A 19,937-nucleotide genomic window follows, 5' to 3' on the forward strand; every position below is an offset into this window, starting at 1 on the left:
AACGGAAGTGCTCTATTAGTAGTGAGGCCACGTTGCTCCTCCCTCGCGGTGTAGATGCGGTGAAAAAGAGTGGGAGTGCAAGTAAGATCTGTATTGTCTAATTAAAATGGTACGATGAAAGTAAACACGAATAAAAAAAATATGCCTAAAGCAGTGAGTTAACCTTCTTGGGCCTCCCACCCTGCCTGGCACCAGGACAGCTTCCCTGCTTGTCCCCTACTGTCAGGTACTTTCCCCCTTTGCGCTGAGTGTCGGAGCGCTCGGCACGCTTAAGCTGCCTGTAGCACGACAGCGCACTTCTGGATTGGCGTGACTTTGTTTACTTTGCCATGTGTGATTTGTTTTGGTTTCTGTCCTCTCTCCACCCCTATTTTGTGATTTGGTTGTTTCCCTTATGTGTCATCGTTGTCCATAGCTGTTTCTGTTTCCCCCTTTGATTAATTTTCTATTTATACCCTTGTGTTTCTGCATTACGTCGCGAAGTATTGTTTTTAGTGTTTGCCGCCTGAGCCATACCGAGGCTCTGTGTTTATTGTTCTGGTTAGTTTCGAGTCTGTGTCAATGACCAAAGAATGAGCTGTCTGACCAAGGGACCAAGCATTAATGCATACAGCACTCTAAGCTGAAAATCTGAAAATCCAACACCAAAAGTTCCTGTTTCTCTCTCTCTGTCCAAAATAAGTGTCCATTCCTCCATGAGTTTTTATACCTCAGTCTCTAAAAATGTAGAAGAACAACTCATTTGCATTCAGAAGCCCTGTCTCTGAGGTCGATGCACTGAGAGCACTTGCGTGTGAAGGGTATGTTGAGAATGCAGACATGTACAGTGTGAACTGCACAACGTACATCGTGGCCGAGTTCCAGCTTCCTCCACCGCTCTCTGTCATCCTTCCTCTCCTGCTATTCTGCTCTCTTCTTTTGTTTATTGTTCAAGTGTGCCAACTGTGCCACTGCCTCCGATATTGAAGTGAGAAATCATTCAATTTATTTCAGTTCATTAGCACTTGCTGTAGCAGCTGGGTACAACAATTGAAACAATATGGAGGCTGAAGTTTAGTCATTATTGATAGTGCTTTTTACAGAGCTCAAATGAATGAGCATTAGATTTAGTAGCTCCACTAATATCTCATATAAGTAGGAATTAGCAGGCGATTTAAAAATATTTGCTAAGGCCATTAGTTAAAAGTGGTTCAAGTTTGTCACACTCAAATACTTTTTTGGATCTAGTCTTTTAGAGTAAAAAGCACTGTTAAAAATATGTCTGCTCTGTCTCTTTCTTGTCCTCTAGGTGATTTTGAGTGAAATTTACACGACTGGTTTCCAGCGCTCTTTTTTTGATGATGATGACTTGACCAGCATCGCAGAAAATGACGTCATTTATGCCTTCCAAGCCCCGCCCCTTTACATCCGGGGAGGATCCACTAGAATATCAGGTAAACACAAAAATATTATCTAACACTACTTTTCTTAGTCAACCCAAAGGTAGTATCTGCGAAATATCTCCCCAAGCCACAGATGTTCTGGCATTCTGCCATCAACCTATCCACTTATTGTCAATGAACATAGGTTACATAAATTCTCTAGACTCGAATCTAATCTAAAGCACAATATACACTCTCAGATATAAAAGTACTTTTTCTTTTCATTGGGCTGATACCATCAAGGGTACATCATTTGTACTTTTAGTGTGCATATTTTACCTGGGACGGTGTACGTTGTGTATCTTTTAATTAGCTTTTACTCGAAAGCTTTAAAGGTAGTGACTCAATTATGTACCTTAAATTATTTTTAAGGTGTACTGTAATCACATTTCCAGGTTAAATATACATATCAAAGGTAGAAAAGCCTAGTACAGATTCAACAAGACAAAATGAAGATACAGTTGTGCTCATAAGTTTACATACACCATGAACAATCTGCAAAAGTTAATAATATTTAAAAATAATAATAAGAGGGGTCATAAAGAATTTGTTTTTTATTTAGTACTGCCTTGAATAATCGATTTCACATAAGATGTTTACATATAGTCCACAAGACACAGTAATAACTGAATTTACACAAATGAACCAGTTGAAAAGTTTTACGTACGCTTGATTCTTAATACCGTGTGTTAAGTGGATGATCAACGACTTTATTTTTGTCATAGTTGTTCATGAGTCCCTTGTTTGTCCTGAGTAGATAAACTGCCCACTGTTGTTTTTCAGAATTTTCATTATTATTAATAATACTTTATAATTTAATACTGTAAATTATTTTTACAGTATTATTGACTGTATTATTTAATCTTCTGAGAAATGTGTAAATATCTTGTGTAGATTGTATGTGAAGGGCAGTACTACATGAAAAATATAAGATCTTTAAACCAAAAATGAATAACAATTTACACCGATCATCCTGTTCAAAAGTTTACATCCCCCTGGCTCTGAATGTATCGTGTTGCCTTCTTGAGCATCAGTGAATATTTGCACCTTTTATACTTTTATAATAGTGTATGAGTCCCGCAATTTTGTATATATCTTAATATAAACATAATAATTTATTTTCCTAGATGATTGTATGGGCAATGGTGAACATTTATCTGTGCTGATGGAATGCTAGTAAAAGTGTTTATTATAAAAACTGCATTATAAGAACATTATTGCTTTTCTAGGCTTTGAAGGTTATACAGGTACACGGTTGACGTTAATATAATGACAGAAACGAGTATGATCTCAGCACTTACCGACGGCTTGTAGGTCACGCGCATGCCATTGCTGCAGACAGCCTTCCCTGTTTTGGAGTGGAATAAAAGGAATCAGTATCATTCATGTCATTTAATATTTTAGAAACCCCTGTTTAACCTCTGTCTTCAACTACATAAAGTTCTAATGTGTAAAACTGAAAGGTATGTGGCATAAATATGTGACAGCAGTATGAAGTATTCTGACACTTTCCAGGCTGGCGTAGAAATTGGCTTTGTAGCGCGTTGCGCATTTGATCTGTCCAGATCACATAATGGTGATGATGTGACCAAATACACATTACCATGTCACACACTGTAAAAAATCTTGATTAAAATATTTATAATCTCATAAGTAGAATTCACTTTAGTTAAGAGCTAGAGAAAAAATGCAGAAATCTGTATTCATGACATTATAAGAAGTTTTCATAAAAAAAATGAAACTCACTATTTCTGTCTGTGTGCCAACTTATTACAATAAGCTTTGACAGAAGTTTTTTTTTTTAATGTTTACATATGTTTATATTATATTGTTTGTAAAAGTTTTATATCGTGAAGGGCTTAGGCAGGTTTTATATAGGCCTATGAACTACATATGAACTGTCCTTAACATTTAACACAATTAATAACTGATGCCTGTAGGAATATTGGAATGGATTTCATGAAGGGCTTATGTAGGTCTGTATGAGTGCTGCCTTTAAGTAAAGTGTTATAAGAAGTGGAATTAGTGGATTTTCATCAGCACTGCCTGTGTGACCGTCCCCACACTCCACTTGTCCCTGTAGTGTATGTGACGGCATATTCTTTCTGTTTTACACAAACGTTACACAAACACGCTGAAGCCAGGACCGATCTGTGTTTTTCTCTACTGTCTGCACCACACAAATTACAGATTGTTTTGAACAGACCCACACATACACACAAACAAAGACGTCCTTCTCTTCTGTGTTTGTGCTATTCACAAGTGCTGCGCTTCACTGAAAGACAAACACAGTACACGTGGTGTTGGTGAAGGGGCTTAACACTTGCTGAAAGGCCCCCATAATTAAAGCAGGCTCCATTGTATTTACATGCCCGTCTGAACCTGTGGCACATGTTTACTAGGAAGCGACAGACACAAGAAGGCTGGAAGATGGAGTCAGGGAAGGAAGACAGTATTCTAAGTGTACCGAGTGTGGTTATTCTTAGTCTCTTCCACCTTCAAGACTCTGGCGGTCTGAAAGCTGCTCCTGTAATATTATTTAGCTCAGTGTGTGAAGCCAGCTTGGGTTTTGGGATTGTCCTTTGGTCATTTCTTTGTGGACGTAAGACAAAGGATAGCCCTACAGGGGGGCGAGGTGTTTAATTAAAGATCTGACAGTTTGGGCTCATGCTGACACTCAGCTCAGAGGAGCTCTCAGGCAGCTGTGAGGGGATTTGGATTGATGCTCAGTGTTAGTCACTGAAAGAAAGGGCGAGATGATAAAGATGATGTACCTTGAACTTGTCCATTGATCCTTCGATGTCATTTCATTAGAGTTGTAAGGTAATTAATATCATTCATTATGAGGTGTTAGACGCAGATAACATGATTAGATTGGAGGAAAGTGTGTAGCCTATCTATAATTTAGGTTCTTTTTCAACCACATACACACACTGCACAAGTTTTACTGCACAGCAATATCTTCTGGACTGTACTCATTTACCACACAGGACTGGTTGTTCTCTCTTAATGAAGTCATTTTTAGAGCCCTGTGCTGCCTTTGATGCAAATCATAATTGCAGTGGAACAATTTGTTGAAAGTTGAAGTTCAGACAATAAGACAAAAATGCAGCTTGTCATGTTACAGAGAAAACCTCCTGCAACTTCTTATTCTATGATAGAAAAAAGTTACAGCTTTACTTCTAGCTGTTGCAAAGCACTGACACTGGAGACTCCTTCCAAAAAGGCTAAATAAATACACTATATGGCTCAATGTATATGGACTCCTGACCATCGCATGTATATGTGGGCCTTCCTCAAACAAGGTTTGAAGCACACAGTTATATAGGATGTCATTGTGTGCTATAGCATTAAGAATTTCCTTTCACTGGAACTAAGAAGCCCAGACATGTTCCAGCATGACAGTGCCCCTGTGCACAATGCGAGCTCCATGAAGACATGGTTTGCCATGGTTGGTGTGGAAGAACTCAAGTGGCCTGAACAGAGCTCTGACCTCAACACCACTGAACACCTTTGGGATGAACTGGAACACCGACTACGTGCAAGGGGCAATGTCTCTCCCCTCATCTGAAGGGAGCGTCCCATCCTTTCGTAGGAGAGAGCTATCTTCATCCCAGTCACTTCACACTTTAAAACATTCGTGTGTGCATGTCAAAGGTCCAGTTTGAATGCTGCCAAGACAATACGTCATCTGCAAACAACAGCCGTTCCCTCTATTGGACATCTCTCCAACCTTGGCTGCATCCTGAGACAAGACACGCCCTTGATGGTGTCTGATACCTTAAATTGTTTTGAATGAATGCCAAAAATGTGGACACAACTCTCACTGTACTCATACATACACTGTATTGCACAAACCCAGGTACTCCTGCAGTAACTCCTGCAAATGCTGAGGAACATCATAATATGCTTTCTCCAAATCCAAAAAAATGCAACAACAAAATAGTTGAATATTGTCTCAAAGTACTGACCCATGTATTTACTGTATTGTTTTGCCCTTGTTGTGTTTTACTGGAACTGTGATTTGCACCTGGTTAGTATCTTACATTGTTGCAGTATTTCCATTTTATGTAGTCATATTTAAACAGCTCCTTTATTATCTTTAATGTTGCAATGTGTTACTGAAGGCACCATCCATCAGGAATCATCCTATCATCCCACAGTATTTGTGAGTATGAATGATATGACAATAAAAATATGATAGGATAAAGTGTATCTAGGTGCATGCATACCATGAAAGATGAATGAACGGCAATCATTTTGATTTCAGGTCTGTCGTGTGGCAGAAATGGACCAAAACTTGTTCTGGCAACAGAGTGACCTGATTTAAAGCTATCAGAGCACTCTATAGTAACATATAAGGAGATCTTTCTGGGTTTTTTTTTTTTATGAATGTGCTTCACCTCTCACTACATAAAATCAGTCCAAAATAACTTGGAAGTTATTCATGCAGAAGACCGTGCATGATGTACCAAAGGAAAGCCATAGCTCAATTGTAGCGTTGTAGATTGTGAATAAATATAGAGTGCCACTTATTTCCCCTCAGTAAAAGAAAATGAATGACCTTGGTGTTTGGTGTTAAGTTTGTGTGAGGAATGTGATCGACTCTGCCATTCATGCAAGTTTTCCTCTGAGGAGAACCGAACAAGGGTTTTACTATCATGAGAAGGTGGTGCATTCTATGGCGGTATGAGATATTCTGGAGATGTCGTGAAATATACACTATGTTGTTTTATATATATTGAAACTGGACAGATGAAGATTGGGAAAATGTAGTCTTTTCCAGATTTGGTGAGCTTGTGCACACTGTATGCTCAGATTCCTGTTCTTGGATGGCAAGAGTAGAACCAGATGTGGTCTTCTGCTGTTTTAACTTCAGTGTTCAAAATTTGGTGCATTCTGAGATGGTTTTCTGCTCAACGTGGTTGTAAAAAGTGTTAATTTGAGTTCCCGTTGCCTTCCTGTCAGCTCAGACCAGTCTGGCCATTCTCCTCTAACCTCTTCAGGCACCATTCTGTGTAAACTCTATAGGCTGTTGTGCATGAAAGTGTTCTAGTGGAGGAAAGTATCAGTAGTTGCTTCTGCTAATGATCACCAGAATGCAAGGAGCTTGAAATATTATGATTCAGTGATATTCTGGGATCAATACTTTCTTCCCGTTTTAGAGCACCATTACTCTTCAGATCTATGTGTACCATTGTTGCATTTTGTTTAATGCTACTTGTTTTGGTGTAGTTCTTTATTGTCTCCTCGGTTTTGTTTTTCGAATTCAAGGCTCTTAAAAATGAGACAAATAGTCTCCAAGGGAGACTGTGTAATAAATATAATAAATGCATTCTTTCTGCTAGATAAATCTGCTGTTCTATCAAAATGCTTACCGAAATTTAAGGTTCCTCCTAAGCAAACTTTATTCTAGGCAGCAAGAATATTCTCGGCTTAATTAAATAGACATTTCACACTTTTTGTGAATAATGAGCGCAGATGACAAGTCTCAAATGGGTCAGTTAACAGGCGAAGTCTTGAGATGTCCTGTACTAACTCTAATGTTTCTCCTCTTCCCTTTCTCAGGCTACCACCACAGTCTCCCTTCTTCACCGTACTCATCGTCTGGGCCCGAGGCTCAGAGACTGGCTGCATCCGGGGCACTCTCCTCCGAGTTCCTCAACCATGGAGGCGGAACAACAAAGATTCTAATGCTGGTGTGTAACGCAGCTGGAGCAGGCCAACAAGCTGTGAGGTGATGCCTATAGAACTACCTTACACTATTTACGTCCTAATTTACTGTATGCTGTATAAAATATGAACAACGTGATGATACCTGGAAGGATCTGTCGAGGACTGAGTCTTTCACATCAGCAAAATACATCTGTTATTTTGTGTGTTTAAAATATGCAATTTGAGGCATTTCTACCTGTATTACTAGCACAAATTCAAGGCAGTGTTAATGTGAATTACCAAATCTATCACTTCAGAAAGAGAGATTGCACTCACAAATCAATACTACCATTAGGCAAGTATTAAGTTTGTGTTTAAAATCTGTATCTCATCAGTATTGCAAGAGAGGCCTGTAGGTCCTTTGGTGTTGTCCTTGACTCTTTTGTGGCTTGCTGGATGAGTCGTTGCTGTGCTCTTGGAGGAATTTTGGAAGGTTGGCCACTTCCAGGAAGGTTCATTACTGTGCCGAGTTTTTCCATTTGGAGATAATGGCTCTCACTGTGGTTCTTTGGAGTCCCAGAGCCTTTGAAATAGCTTTGTAACCCTTCCCAGACTGATGTATTTCAATCATCTTCTTCCCTATCATTTCTGGAATTTCATAAATGTATATAGTGAGTTACTGGGTAAGACCTTTTAACGTACTTCATGCTATCGAAAAAGTTCTATTTAAGTGTTGATTTGATTGAACAGGGTTTGCAGTAATCAGGCCTGGTTGCGTCTAGTCCAGCTGAACTATTATGAATGCAGTTTCATAGATTTGGGAAATTAGTAACTACGGGGGCAAATACATTTTCTCACAGGCCCAGTTGGTATTGGATAACTTTTTTGCTTCAATAAATAACATTATCATTTAAATCTGTATTTTATGTTTATTCAGGTTGCCTTTGTTTTCTTAGATTTTTGTTTTAGTTTCTGAAACAATTTAATGAGATCTACACAAAAACAGAGGAAATCAAATACTTCTTCACAGTACTGTATTATATAGATCTAATCCTGACTGTAGAAACTCAGTAATAATATGAAGTGACACATTGCCTGACGTAACAGCTGTGAAAACTCCCTGCCCCCAGGCAAAAAAAAAGAATATGGATTGACAGACTTTTGTCCCAGTTTCACTGTCAGCTCTTGAGGGGTTTCAGATAAAGTTGACATGGAAACGTGATCCATCAGATAGCCTTTAGTCAGTGGCAGTCAGCTAAAGATCAAGAGTCCCCTATCAGTTCCTTTCTACTTATAGTAACAGTGAAATAAAAAAGACAAGGAGAAAGAAAGAGTGAGATCAGGGTAGGGGACAGTGTTCATATAAGCCGCTTTTCCACTGAAATTACCCGGAACAATTAATCCCAGGAACTTTTTTCAAGGGACCATTTGGTTCCACCAGACCTTTGTTGTCTGCGTTTCCATGACGGTCTAAAGTACCGTAAAGATTAGGCAAATTAGTCCGGTGACATACGACTGTGCGCGACAAGCCCTCAGCGAGGATGTGAAGCCTCGAAGTATGCTACAATCAAACTGATTATTGATGCAATGTAAGCTGATTTTAATAATGTAATCATGTAAAATATTTGCTCAGCTCATAAAAACACATAGCAGGTTCTGATTGGAGTGCAAACCTGTGAACAGTAACAAACGAGTTTGCTGCAACTAAACCGGTGGTGTAGTGGTTAGGATTCGGCGCTGTCGCGGCCCGGGTTTGATTCCCGGTCACGGAATCAAATTTATTTATTTTTTATCTTTGGATAAAGGTTTGTGTTTTAAAAGCGGACAGTCTGTTTTCTGAAATCTGATAATGACACTGCAGCAACAACAAGCGTGGAGGAGATTCAAACTGTGTTGCTGTTGATTGTGATGTATTGCTTTGCTAAAATGAAAAAGATCATTGAGAAAATGCTGGAAAAGTGATGAGCAGGGGTAGTAAAGTGAATTCCGAACGCCGGTTATGCTAGACTTAAAGCAAAAGGATTTTATCAGCTATCGCTGAGACGAACGTGCACACGAGCTTCTCTCTCCACTGTTTTCCTGTGTGAACAACGTCCACCGCGCTTAACCCACTTGATATTTTTAACTATACTTTTTCATTTGCAGCTCGCCATTTCCAGTTTTTAAAAATGCTGGTTGAAAAAAAAAATGCTGCGTGCACTCAACCAATCAGCATGTTCAGTGCCCAAGTCCCACCCCACAAAGTTCTTGGCTTTTGAAAAAGTACCACCTCCAGAGTAGGGACTTTGCAAGGGCTAAATATTTTACCCGGTACTTAATTAAACCCTGGTCACTGAGTACCTCCAATAGTCCGTAGTTCCTGGGGAAAGTTCCTTTGTTGGAAAAGCAGCATAAGTGTACATTTGTGGAGATAGTACCACTTCAAGTGGTCCTTTCATGCCATTTATCTACTAACACCTTTCAGACTGTGACGAGAAAATCATGACATAAAGATATGGAAAAAACAAAGAACTGACAGATCTTATGAGCATCAGTAAGAATGAAAAAAATAAAATAGATTCATGTATAATGAAGGAACAGAAGATAGTAGTTAGCCAGCTTGCATAAGTCATATTTACAACCAAAAAAAAACCCACGATCTGTAAAAAGCATGTGTTAAGTCTTTCTGTGAGTCTAAAGATGAGGACACTGGCACTGATATAAATGCATTAATGCTAAAAACTTGTTATAATGTGCTCCAGGATCATTCAAGTAGTTTAATAGCTTACCGTTTATGATTTTGGCTCTTTTCCCAGAGTATCTACTTAAAGGAAAAGTCCTCCCTGAAACAAATGAGATATACTTGCATTTTTATAACATTTATAAACATTTGTGATGTGCATAATGAGTCTGGTGGTAATTTGTTGGTTATTTTTGCATCGTTCTTGTTTTTCTCTTTTTCATTATTCCTGTTCGAGGTTAGAGGTTGTCTCTGATGTCACAGATGGACATTACAAGTGCGGTTACAAAGGTGTTTAATAGGAGAAAATGTTTGCGTGATCTCAGACATCAGTGATAACAGCGAGGTTTTGCTGTTAGCTCCAGAAACAAAAGAGCAAGAGCTTCTGTTCTCACTCATCATTTTCCAGCGATATTCAATGGGATGTTAATGAGAAATCCAGCGTAGGAACAGTGGGGACGACAAAATGTAGACGCCAATTTTCACAATGCAGTGCAGCTGTAAGAGACAGGCACACTGAGTTAAGGGACATATCGGGCAACCGACTTGGCTTGACTAGTTTGTGATCTACAAGATGTCAAGCGCGATAGCTTTGCTGTGAAGACATCAATATTAGTATTCTGTATTTAAGCCAGATTATACAGACGAGGACAGACTCAAGGATTAACATACAGTTTACTAAGGCTGTAGCTCATCACACAAACAGTTTCCAAATTAACCGTTGTCTCTGTGTGTGTGTTGTGCCCAGAAAGCTATGCAATTTTATGTTGCTTCCTTGTGTTAAATGGCAGTCCCGTCCCGTCCCACCCCCCCATCCCCCGCGCTGCTACATTAGTCTTACAACAGTGGAGAAGAGAAACACTGACGGTAACAAACGACCCGTCACCTGTTCGAAGCGCTGTGGTTAGAAACCTCTGCTGTAGGGTATTGAACATGACAAGGTCACAGTGTGAGAAATAAGTTTCTGTTTAGATATGGCAGGATTTGTGGCACATCTGCATTATTGGCTGTTGTGGAAATCAGTCAGGTCCTTCACCACGCTCCCTCCCTGACTTCCTGTTCCAGCTGGAAACATGTCAACATAGAGAATCAAATAACGGCTCTGAAGTTATTTCATGGGCACTTTAAGGGGAAGGACAGGAGCTGATTTGATTGGATTATTTCCGATACACACATAACCACAATTCTTAATAATGTATTCAAACCCAATATGTATTAATATGTATGTATTAAAAATGACCCATTTTCTGCCTTGTTTTTGCGTGTGCTACGATTACAAAAATACAGCCCATAATTTGATGGAGTAGTTCTTCCACAAAAGCCTTAAAATGATCTTGTTTTATTACACATGTTGTCAAAAATAAAGAAGGTCTATAAAAATGGAAGAAGAAAAAACTGCCAAATATAGGCTTGTGTAATATTGATTTTTCCCTGCTTGTGATTTTTTTTTAAAAGTCACAGTTAACAATTTAACAGTCCAGAACCAAAACAAGCATTTCCACCATTTTAAAGAGAGCAGGAGAGGGCGTAGTAATATTACTAGCTGTGTAGGAACTACTCACTGGCAGTGGCAACCATGAAAACTCATTAACAGACCTGTTTAATCTTTTTTAGGTCAAAATTTTCACCTTTTTTTCAGTTTTTGGTTGAAAATGTTTGACCATTTTCGACTAAAATTATTCTGTACGTTATATTTCCACATAAATATAATTAATTCATGTTAACCAGTGTTACTTTTTTATTGTTAGCTAAGTCAAACATACAGCAATCGATTTTATTCCACATTAACGAACTCGATTTTATTCCACATTAACGAACTCGATTTTATTCCACATTAATGAACTCGATTTTATTCCACACTAACAAACTCGATTTTATTCCACATTAACGAGCAAGAATGTCCAATGAATCTAGACCAGAGCATGTGAGATGAGGAGAATGTGGGCGGGGTTTCCAGGTAGTGTCAGTTAATATCAGAGAGTTCAAAACACCTGTGAAAATCATTCCAGATTCACATGTCTATGAACTCATCTCGTGTTTTTTTTGTTTTTTTAAAAAAAAAAGGAAGGTCAGATAATATGATCAGAGTAAAAGTCATTGGACATTGTGGCAGCGTAAAATCATTTGCAGACATCGAATCGTTATACCGCACAAGCCTACCCAGTTAGCTCAAATGTATCCCAAATGGCACCTGGCAAAACTGGCTTTACTGCTCCTAGTAACACAATTTACACCTGATTTGTTGGAGGCAGACAAAACCACAAAAATGGCTGCCAATATTTGACCACTGAGGCACAGTTCTTGGTTTGTGATCAACCTCAGTACTCATTTCTCAAGCCTTTTTTGTGCTAACCTCCCACATCTACAGTATATATGATGTTCAGAAATACACCTTGTCTGTTGCCTTGTACACAGTGCTTTAAGTACAATGCAGTGCTTAGGCTCAAACAGCAGTTTTGTTCATAACACAAAGTTTTACACACAGAACATGAGCTAAGAATCTGAAAGTAGGTCCACACACTGTAATACACCAGGCCGAGTGTATGCATAGAACTAAATACCTTCTAATAGAAAAAAGTGCAATAGACCGTTACAAATCAAAAGACAATCAACATCACAGATATCGTCAGGTGATGTTTAGAAGAACTGACAGTTTTTAAGTTTTATAAAGTGATCTTCTATTCCATCTGTCCTCTCCCTTTTTCCACCTCACTCCTTCTCTCGCTCCCTGAAATCGCACAGCATGAGAACGCGTCAGAGAGGGCTTTCTTTCAAAATCAGTGGAGAACAAGACGGAGGGAGGGGAAAGGAGTCAGAAGAGTTTATGGTTTGTTTTAGTTCATGACAGTGGGAAGTCGCTGTGACTATTACGCCAGCGTGAAATTACCCAGCCTTCTTCCCATTCCTTTCAGACAGCCTTGCTGTGCTCAGCCAGGAACCCTTTTTCATACATTTCCTCTTTCAGGCAAACTGTATCGCAAGCTTTTTCAGCCTGAAAATGATTCAGTAACTGCCACCTTGATTCCTCGGTGGTTCTTAACTATCATTATGAGATTCACTAAACTTGAGGATTCTAAATGCTTGGCACTCAGGATAGAGGTTTCAGATCTTTGAGAATTTGCCTGGGAACACTCGCTGTTTCCCAACTTTAGAGCACTACCAAATAGTAAGATAAATTATTAAATAAATAGACAGGTCAGTCCTGGGGAAATCTCTGTTGTACCTAGGGCAAAGAATCAAGTCAAGTGGGTTTTTATTGTCATTCCTCTATATAGCTTGTATACATTGGAATGAAATGTCTTTCTCCATGGTGCAACAGAGAACAGAACGCAAGACTACATAAAGTGCAAATACATAACAGTGTGAGACGAGTGCAAGACAATAAATACACAGAACAGAACAATAAATACCCAGGACAGTAAATACACAGAACATGGATGTTAACTGTAAACTATTGTGAAATGTACCCACAAAAGTATATTAGCAATATTGGCAGCAAAATGAGTTCCATAATATAAATGTGACTGATGCAGCTATGTAAAGTGCGGTGTGCAGTGATACTGAGTCTTACTGGGCTAGGTGTTTGACTAGACCAGGTGAGTATTAGGAGGAAGCAGAGTGTTGAGTAATCTGACTGCCTCAGGGAAGAAGCTGTTGCGGAGTCGGCTGGTGGTGGCACAGATGCTCATCTTCCAGATGGCAGGAGGATGAAGAGTCCATGAGAGGGGTTCGAGGGGTCGTCCGCATTCCTGGTGGTTTCGCGGATGCAGCGATTTTTGAATGAGGTGTCGTTGGTGGGTAGAGAGATCTTTTCAGCTGTTCTCACAATTCACTGTAGGGTCTTGAGACTGTGCAGTTCCCCTACTACACAGTGAGACAGCTAGTCAGAATGCTTCCTATCGTATCTCTGTAGAAGGAGGTGAGGATGGGAGGGGGAGTTTGGCTCTCTTCAGCCTTCACAGGAAGTGGAGGCGCTGCTGGGCCTTCTTGGTTAGGCAGGTGGTGTTGAGTGTTGGAGTCAAAGAGCGGTCCTCTGTCATGTGCACACCAAGAAACTTGGGGCTTTTGACTCTCTCCACAGTTGTTCAGTTAATGTTCAGTGGTGAGTGGTCCACTTGGGTCCTCCTGAAGTCGACAATCATCTCTTTAGTCTTATCAACATTAAGAGATAGATTGTTGTCTCTACACCATTCTGCAAGTGGTTCACCTCCTTTCTGTATGCTGACTCATCATTGTTGCAGATTAGGCTCATGACTGTAGTGTCATCAGCAAACTTGATGATATGATTAGACCTGAATTTTGCAGCACTGTCATGAGTCAGCAGGGTAAACAACAGTGGACTGAGCACACAGCCCTGGGGGGCGCCGGTGTTCATTGTGGTGGTGCTGGAGGTGGAGTTGCTGATCCTGACAGACTGGGGTCTCCCAGTCAGAAAGTCCAGGATCCAGTTGCAGAGGGAGGTGGTCAGACCCAGCAAACGCAGCTTTGTTATCAGTTGTTGTGGGATGCGTGTGTTGAATTCTGAACTGAAATCTACGAACAAGATCCTTACATAATTGTCCTTTTTGTCTAGATGGATCAGAGGCAGATAGATGGGAGCAGATATGGGATCCTCTATTGAGCAGTTTGGATGGTAGGCATACTGAAATGTGTCCAGTGTGGTGGAAAGACTGCTCTTTATGTGTTTCATGACTATTCGCTCGAAGCACTTCATGGTGACGGGTGTGAGTGTAAAAGGCCGGTAGTCATTCAGGCAGGACACTTTCTCCGGCATAGGGATGATGGTGGTCATCTGGAAGCACAAAGATTGCTTGGCGCTGGGAAATGTTGAAGATGTCTGTGAGGACATCTGCAAGCTGATCAGCACATTCCATGAGCACCCGGCCAGGTATGTTGTCAGGACCTTCAGCTTTCCGTGGGTTAACTATGGACAGAGTTTTCCTGACGTCTACTGCAGATAAAATCCAACCAATGAATGGAACATCCAAGCTTATAAGAGCAGAGGAAAAAGATCTGCATGCGGTGTGTGAATGTATTGAACTGTATCAGTTCTGTAACCTGCCATAGAGAACCTCCGCAGAGTAGTCCTCATATGATAACTGAATGTGATCAATTGTTTGCATTTATTTTAGCACATAGAATTGAACAGGTCTTGCCTGACCTTGGACCAGGCTGGATTCATTCTATGAAGACAAACTCAGGATAGTATACGAAGGACATAATGAGACACATTACTAAAAACGATACACAAGCAGTGATTTGGGGATTATACTGAAAGAATGTGTTTTTATCTCTTTCCTATACAAAGTGTTGAGAAGATTTCAAATTCACAACATGTTTATTGAAGTAACTCAAGGAATATTCGAAAGCCTTAGTGTGAGAATCAAAATAAATGGGAGACTTTCAAGTGAAATGTGGAATGAGGCAAGGAGGCCTGATCTCCCCATTTTATTCACTCTATTCATTTGAACCTCTGAGCCAGACAATAAGATAGAATGATTAAAAGTGCCATTGAACAGAAATTGCCATCAGGGCCGGACTGGGAGTCTCACACTCATCCAGGCCACCCCATACACCCATAACAAATTTTGAAACCACTGAGAACCCTAATTTTTCTTTCATAAATTTAATTTATTACACCCAGTGTGGCCAGCCCATAAAAACAATAAACAGTCAACCTCGAGGTAGTGAAGAAGTCCTAATTCATATCAGCTTACATGGCTATGCCAAGCATTTAACAAACACCAGAAGTGCAAAGCTGCCAGTAACTCTCTACTTTTCACTCACAAAAGTACGTTAAATGCAGATGAGAGGTCAACAAAAGACACTTTGTTTTTGCTATTTTTCATCTACCTGTCACTTCTTTACCATGTCTACTACTATGAACAGAACTGTTTCCATATTGTCGGAAAACGACAACTTTTAAACTTAATGTAGTCTGTGAGCACAGAATCTAAATTTATTTTAGTTAAAAAATACTTAAAATACCTGAGATTTAACCATACTATATTTTATACAAATATATTACCTCTACCTGTCATCTCAGGTTGACCCTGAAGTGTGACCACTGCACCAGAGCTGGTGCCAGGTTGACTCTCTCCACCTTATTGTGGAAAAATTGGAGAAAAAAGTTGTTGTTTTCAACCTCACATATGGGCAGGCATAATTTTCTAAATTGTCTAAATATCTGTTAGCACAATACTAACTACATCATGACAATATCTTTTTAGAAAAATCCTAATATTGAACATGATGTTGCCTTTTATGACTCATAGCTTGGGAAAGTGTTTTAGTTGTTACTGCTGTCGCTGCTGCTTGCCCTAACTGTATTTGTAGCTTCAACATTTAAAATAACAACATAGAGGGCTCCCTAAATGTACTGTACGTAAATTTGGATCTTTATCTGTGAAATTACTTAGTATTATAACTATACAGTAGATAATGCTGTCCTTTAGCATATTTTGAATGCCGATATAGTGCTATATTTGCTAGTAGTGAAACTGTGGTTAATATCTGATTATATAAGTTAGCGAACACAAAGCTACAGTATTTACAGATGAGATTGACCTGCACTTGAAGCCCTGAACTGGTCGTTAATTTTGCTACATTTTGCTGCTTCCTTTTGGATGGCGTTCCTCTTGCGTGTCCTTTCCATCTCTGCTCTACCTGGCCGCTTCCTCTCCATACTCGCTCAGTGCAGTGATAACTCTTTTTGAAACTGTTCTCCAGAGCTGAGGCCAGTGGTAGCGTAGCAAGTCAAGACAAACGGATTCATGATTTATTATTGATTTGAGCACATCGGACACGCAATATTTTAAAATAATAATGATTTAATTAATTAATTTTTTTTTTTTTTTAAAAATAAAGCAGAGTAGCGTGCCATATCAGTCGTCAGGCCACCGGGACTTCTCCCGGTGCTCCTGATGTCCAGTTCAGGCCTGATCGCCATTATTCAGAGCTAATGCTTTGGTGTTTCAGGAACTGTCTGTTCAGTCATTTCAGATCTTAGTGACAGTCCTGGAAGAGCTGAATCTATATCAGCTTATAAACACAAATTGGCCTCTACATAGGTCTAGGATTTGTATTTTTGCCTGTATTTTTCTCTTATGTGTTTTCTACCGACTAGTTATTTTTGCCTCATCGCACCACAGCTACCAATCTGAGAGGGTGAGGGTTAGCACAGGTTTCCACCAAGACACAAAGCCATCCACTGCATCTTTACGAAATGCTGCTTATGCAACATCTTGGAGATAAGCACAAAACCTTCTTCTTCCATATGAAATAGCAAACAGACATCAACTATTAGCTAGTGTCATTCTGATTTAGAGGGAGAGCAGTACCGAAAATGCAGGACTATATTCTCTTTGTCTCCAAGTCATGTATGGCTATAATATTGTCAGAATCAAAACTCAATAGGTTTACGATAGGTGCAGCCTACACTAAGCCTCAGCAGAGATTTAATATTGCTACAAATGACTTATACCTATGCGCAAATATTAAACCTCACCTCTGTTTCCCCATAGGTTTGGACCACCGTTCCTGATGAGAGAGGACAGGTCAGTGTCATGGGATCAGCTGCAGCAGAGCATCCTCAGTAAACTCTACTATCTGATGATCAGTGGAGCACAGCCACAGGTAAACAGCTCCCTTTAAATCTACCTTCGCTTTACTGACACAACCATGTGTTTGACACTGGCCTGTCAAAGCATTTCAAACATTCGATATCGGAGATATTCTGCTAAAATCTGTGGATGTCTGGCTAAAAAATTCTTTCCTCAGAAAGGTCCTGATAACTACTAGGACTGAATAATGGCAACCTTTTAATGCTAAACCATTAATGATTAGTTAATGTGTGGCATTTCTGGTTACCACTTTTTAGTCGCACTATGACCAGACCAGACAAATCGGTTTTGAAATTGACATGGGGACAATAAATTTCTCTGTCCAATCGACTTTAAACATTCTGTTTTTGCTGTTGATTTTTCTGCATAGAAACCACGTCATGAGTTCACTAGGGCTGTAGCTAGTCTCTGGTCAGTTTTTTTCATATGTTTATTAGTTCTGCTAAAGTGTTTTTTATATCAAATATTGCTGAAATACATTGCTGAGTCCACGTTCCACCAGTTCCCCCATTCTATATATCCATTTTGGCATGCATCCATCATATACATACTGTATGCTATATACACCAATCAGCCATCGCATTAAAAGCACCTACCTAATATTGTGTATGTCCCCTTTGTGCCACCAAAACAGCTCTGACCCGTCATAGCATGGATTTCACAAGACCTCTGAAGGTGTGCTGTGGTATCTGGCACCAAGACGTTTGCAGCAGATCCTTTAAATCCTGTAGGTTGTGAGGTGGGGCCTCCATTGATCAGACTTGTTTGTCCAGCACATCCTACAGATGCTCAATCAGATTGAGATCTGGGGAATTTGGAGGCCAAGTCAACACCTTGAGCTCTTTGTCATGTTCCTCAAACCATTCCTGAACAATTTTTGCAGTGTAGCATGGCGCATTATTCTGCTAAAAGAGGCCGCTGCCATTAGGGAATACCGTTGACATGAAGGGGTGTACTTGCTCTACAACAGTGTTTAGGTAGGTGGTACGTGTCAAAGTAAAATGTTTCCCAGCAGAACATTACCCAGAGCATCACACTGCCTCTGCCAGCTTGCCTTCTTCCCATAGTGCATCCTAGTGCCATCTCTTATCCAGTTGAGCAACACACATTAACCTGGCTATCCAAATAATATAAAAGAAAATGTGATTCATCAGACCAGGCCACCTTCTTCTACTGCTCCATTGCTTCATTCCCCACAGACATCAATGAGCCTTGGGTGCCCACGACCCTGTCGCCGGTTCACCAGTTGTCTTTCCTTGGACCACTTTTGGTAGGTACTAATCACTGCATACCAGAAACACCCCACAAGACCTGCCTTTTTGGAGATCTGACCCAGTCATTCAGCCATCAAAATTTGGCTCTTGTCAAAGTCGCTCAGATCCTTACACTTGCCCATTTTTCCTGCTTCCAACACATCAACTTTGAGAACTGACTGTTCACTTGCTGCCTAATATATCCCACCCCTTTGTCAGGTGCCAATGTAATGAGATAATCAGTGTTATTCAATTTATCTGTCAGTGATTTTGATGGTTTGACTGATAAGTGTATAATTATATTATACAGTCAGAATACAGACAGAAATTCTTTCTTTCTCATGATATTTTCAGGTTCTCTCTGTCAGGAATTTAATCAAACACAAGGAACACAAGAAATACTTAAAGTATTTCTCACAACCGAATTCAGTCAAACAAAGTAGCTGGCGCAACTTTTTGGCACTCCATGAAAGTAATTATGTCCTTGTCTTTATTTCATTTTTCCGTTCTGCTGGTGCCTTTCCAATTACCTTTCATCATGCAGCGAGTAGCACGCTTCATGTCACTCTGACAAGGTGCATGCCAATTAACACATCACTACTGGAAAAGTCAAAGACACTTGTAAATCACATCAGTGTTGTACACTGTTGGAGCCTAAAGAATTGCCTTATCTTTATCTCAGCATTATCATATACACTGAGATGTCAGTTTATTAGGTAAACACCCACCTTCACGCAGGTTATACTTTCCAAGTAATACGTCATGTGACAGTTTTTAGCATCAGTTAGTGTTCAATTGAGTGTTGGTATGCATAAAACCTTAGTGACTTTTAACATGGTTGTCATCCTTGGTGTTCCACACTCTACTGTTTAAAGAGTTTAACGTATGGAAAAAAAATTCGGGTGGAAACAGCTTGTGGCATTTGTGACAACAAACAGAGAAAACACAACTAGGCAAATCTAAAGTGTCTAAAGTAAAATTGTGAATGTCACCGCAGAAGATAGCACTTATAGGACTTACTAATAGGACCCAAACAAAATAAAGACCATGTTCCTCAGCTGAGAACGGAAAGAGCATTTCCACTGGACACAGGGACATCAGGATTAGAGGAGTTGGGCGGGTCAAATAAATCCAGGTTTCATTCTGATTTAATGATCAGAATTTGCCACAGACAGCATGAGTCTATTGAGACATTCTCTTTGGTGTGTATGGTATTTGGTGTGTATGGTATGGCAGTGGTGGCACTGTGATGGTGTGGGGAATGTTT

The 19,937-nt window shown here is 39.9% G+C and overlaps 1 protein-coding gene across 1 annotated transcript in view; it reads left to right on the plus strand.

Annotated features, from left to right (window-relative positions):
• usp43b (ubiquitin specific peptidase 43b) overlaps window positions 1–19,937 on the plus strand; it is a 102,974-nt gene that overhangs the window by 67,466 nt on the left and 15,571 nt on the right. Inside the window, exons 6-8 of the mRNA XM_053610551.1 lie at window positions 1,289–1,433; window positions 6,990–7,158; window positions 17,319–17,430. Of these exons, the coding sequence (XP_053466526.1) occupies window positions 1,289–1,433; window positions 6,990–7,158; window positions 17,319–17,430 (426 nt within the window). The remainder of the gene's footprint in view (window positions 1–1,288; window positions 1,434–6,989; window positions 7,159–17,318; window positions 17,431–19,937) is intronic.

This window comes from Ictalurus furcatus, chromosome 2 (genome assembly GCF_023375685.1).
Source record: "Ictalurus furcatus strain D&B chromosome 2, Billie_1.0, whole genome shotgun sequence".
Taxonomy (NCBI): Eukaryota; Metazoa; Chordata; class Actinopteri; order Siluriformes; family Ictaluridae; genus Ictalurus; species Ictalurus furcatus.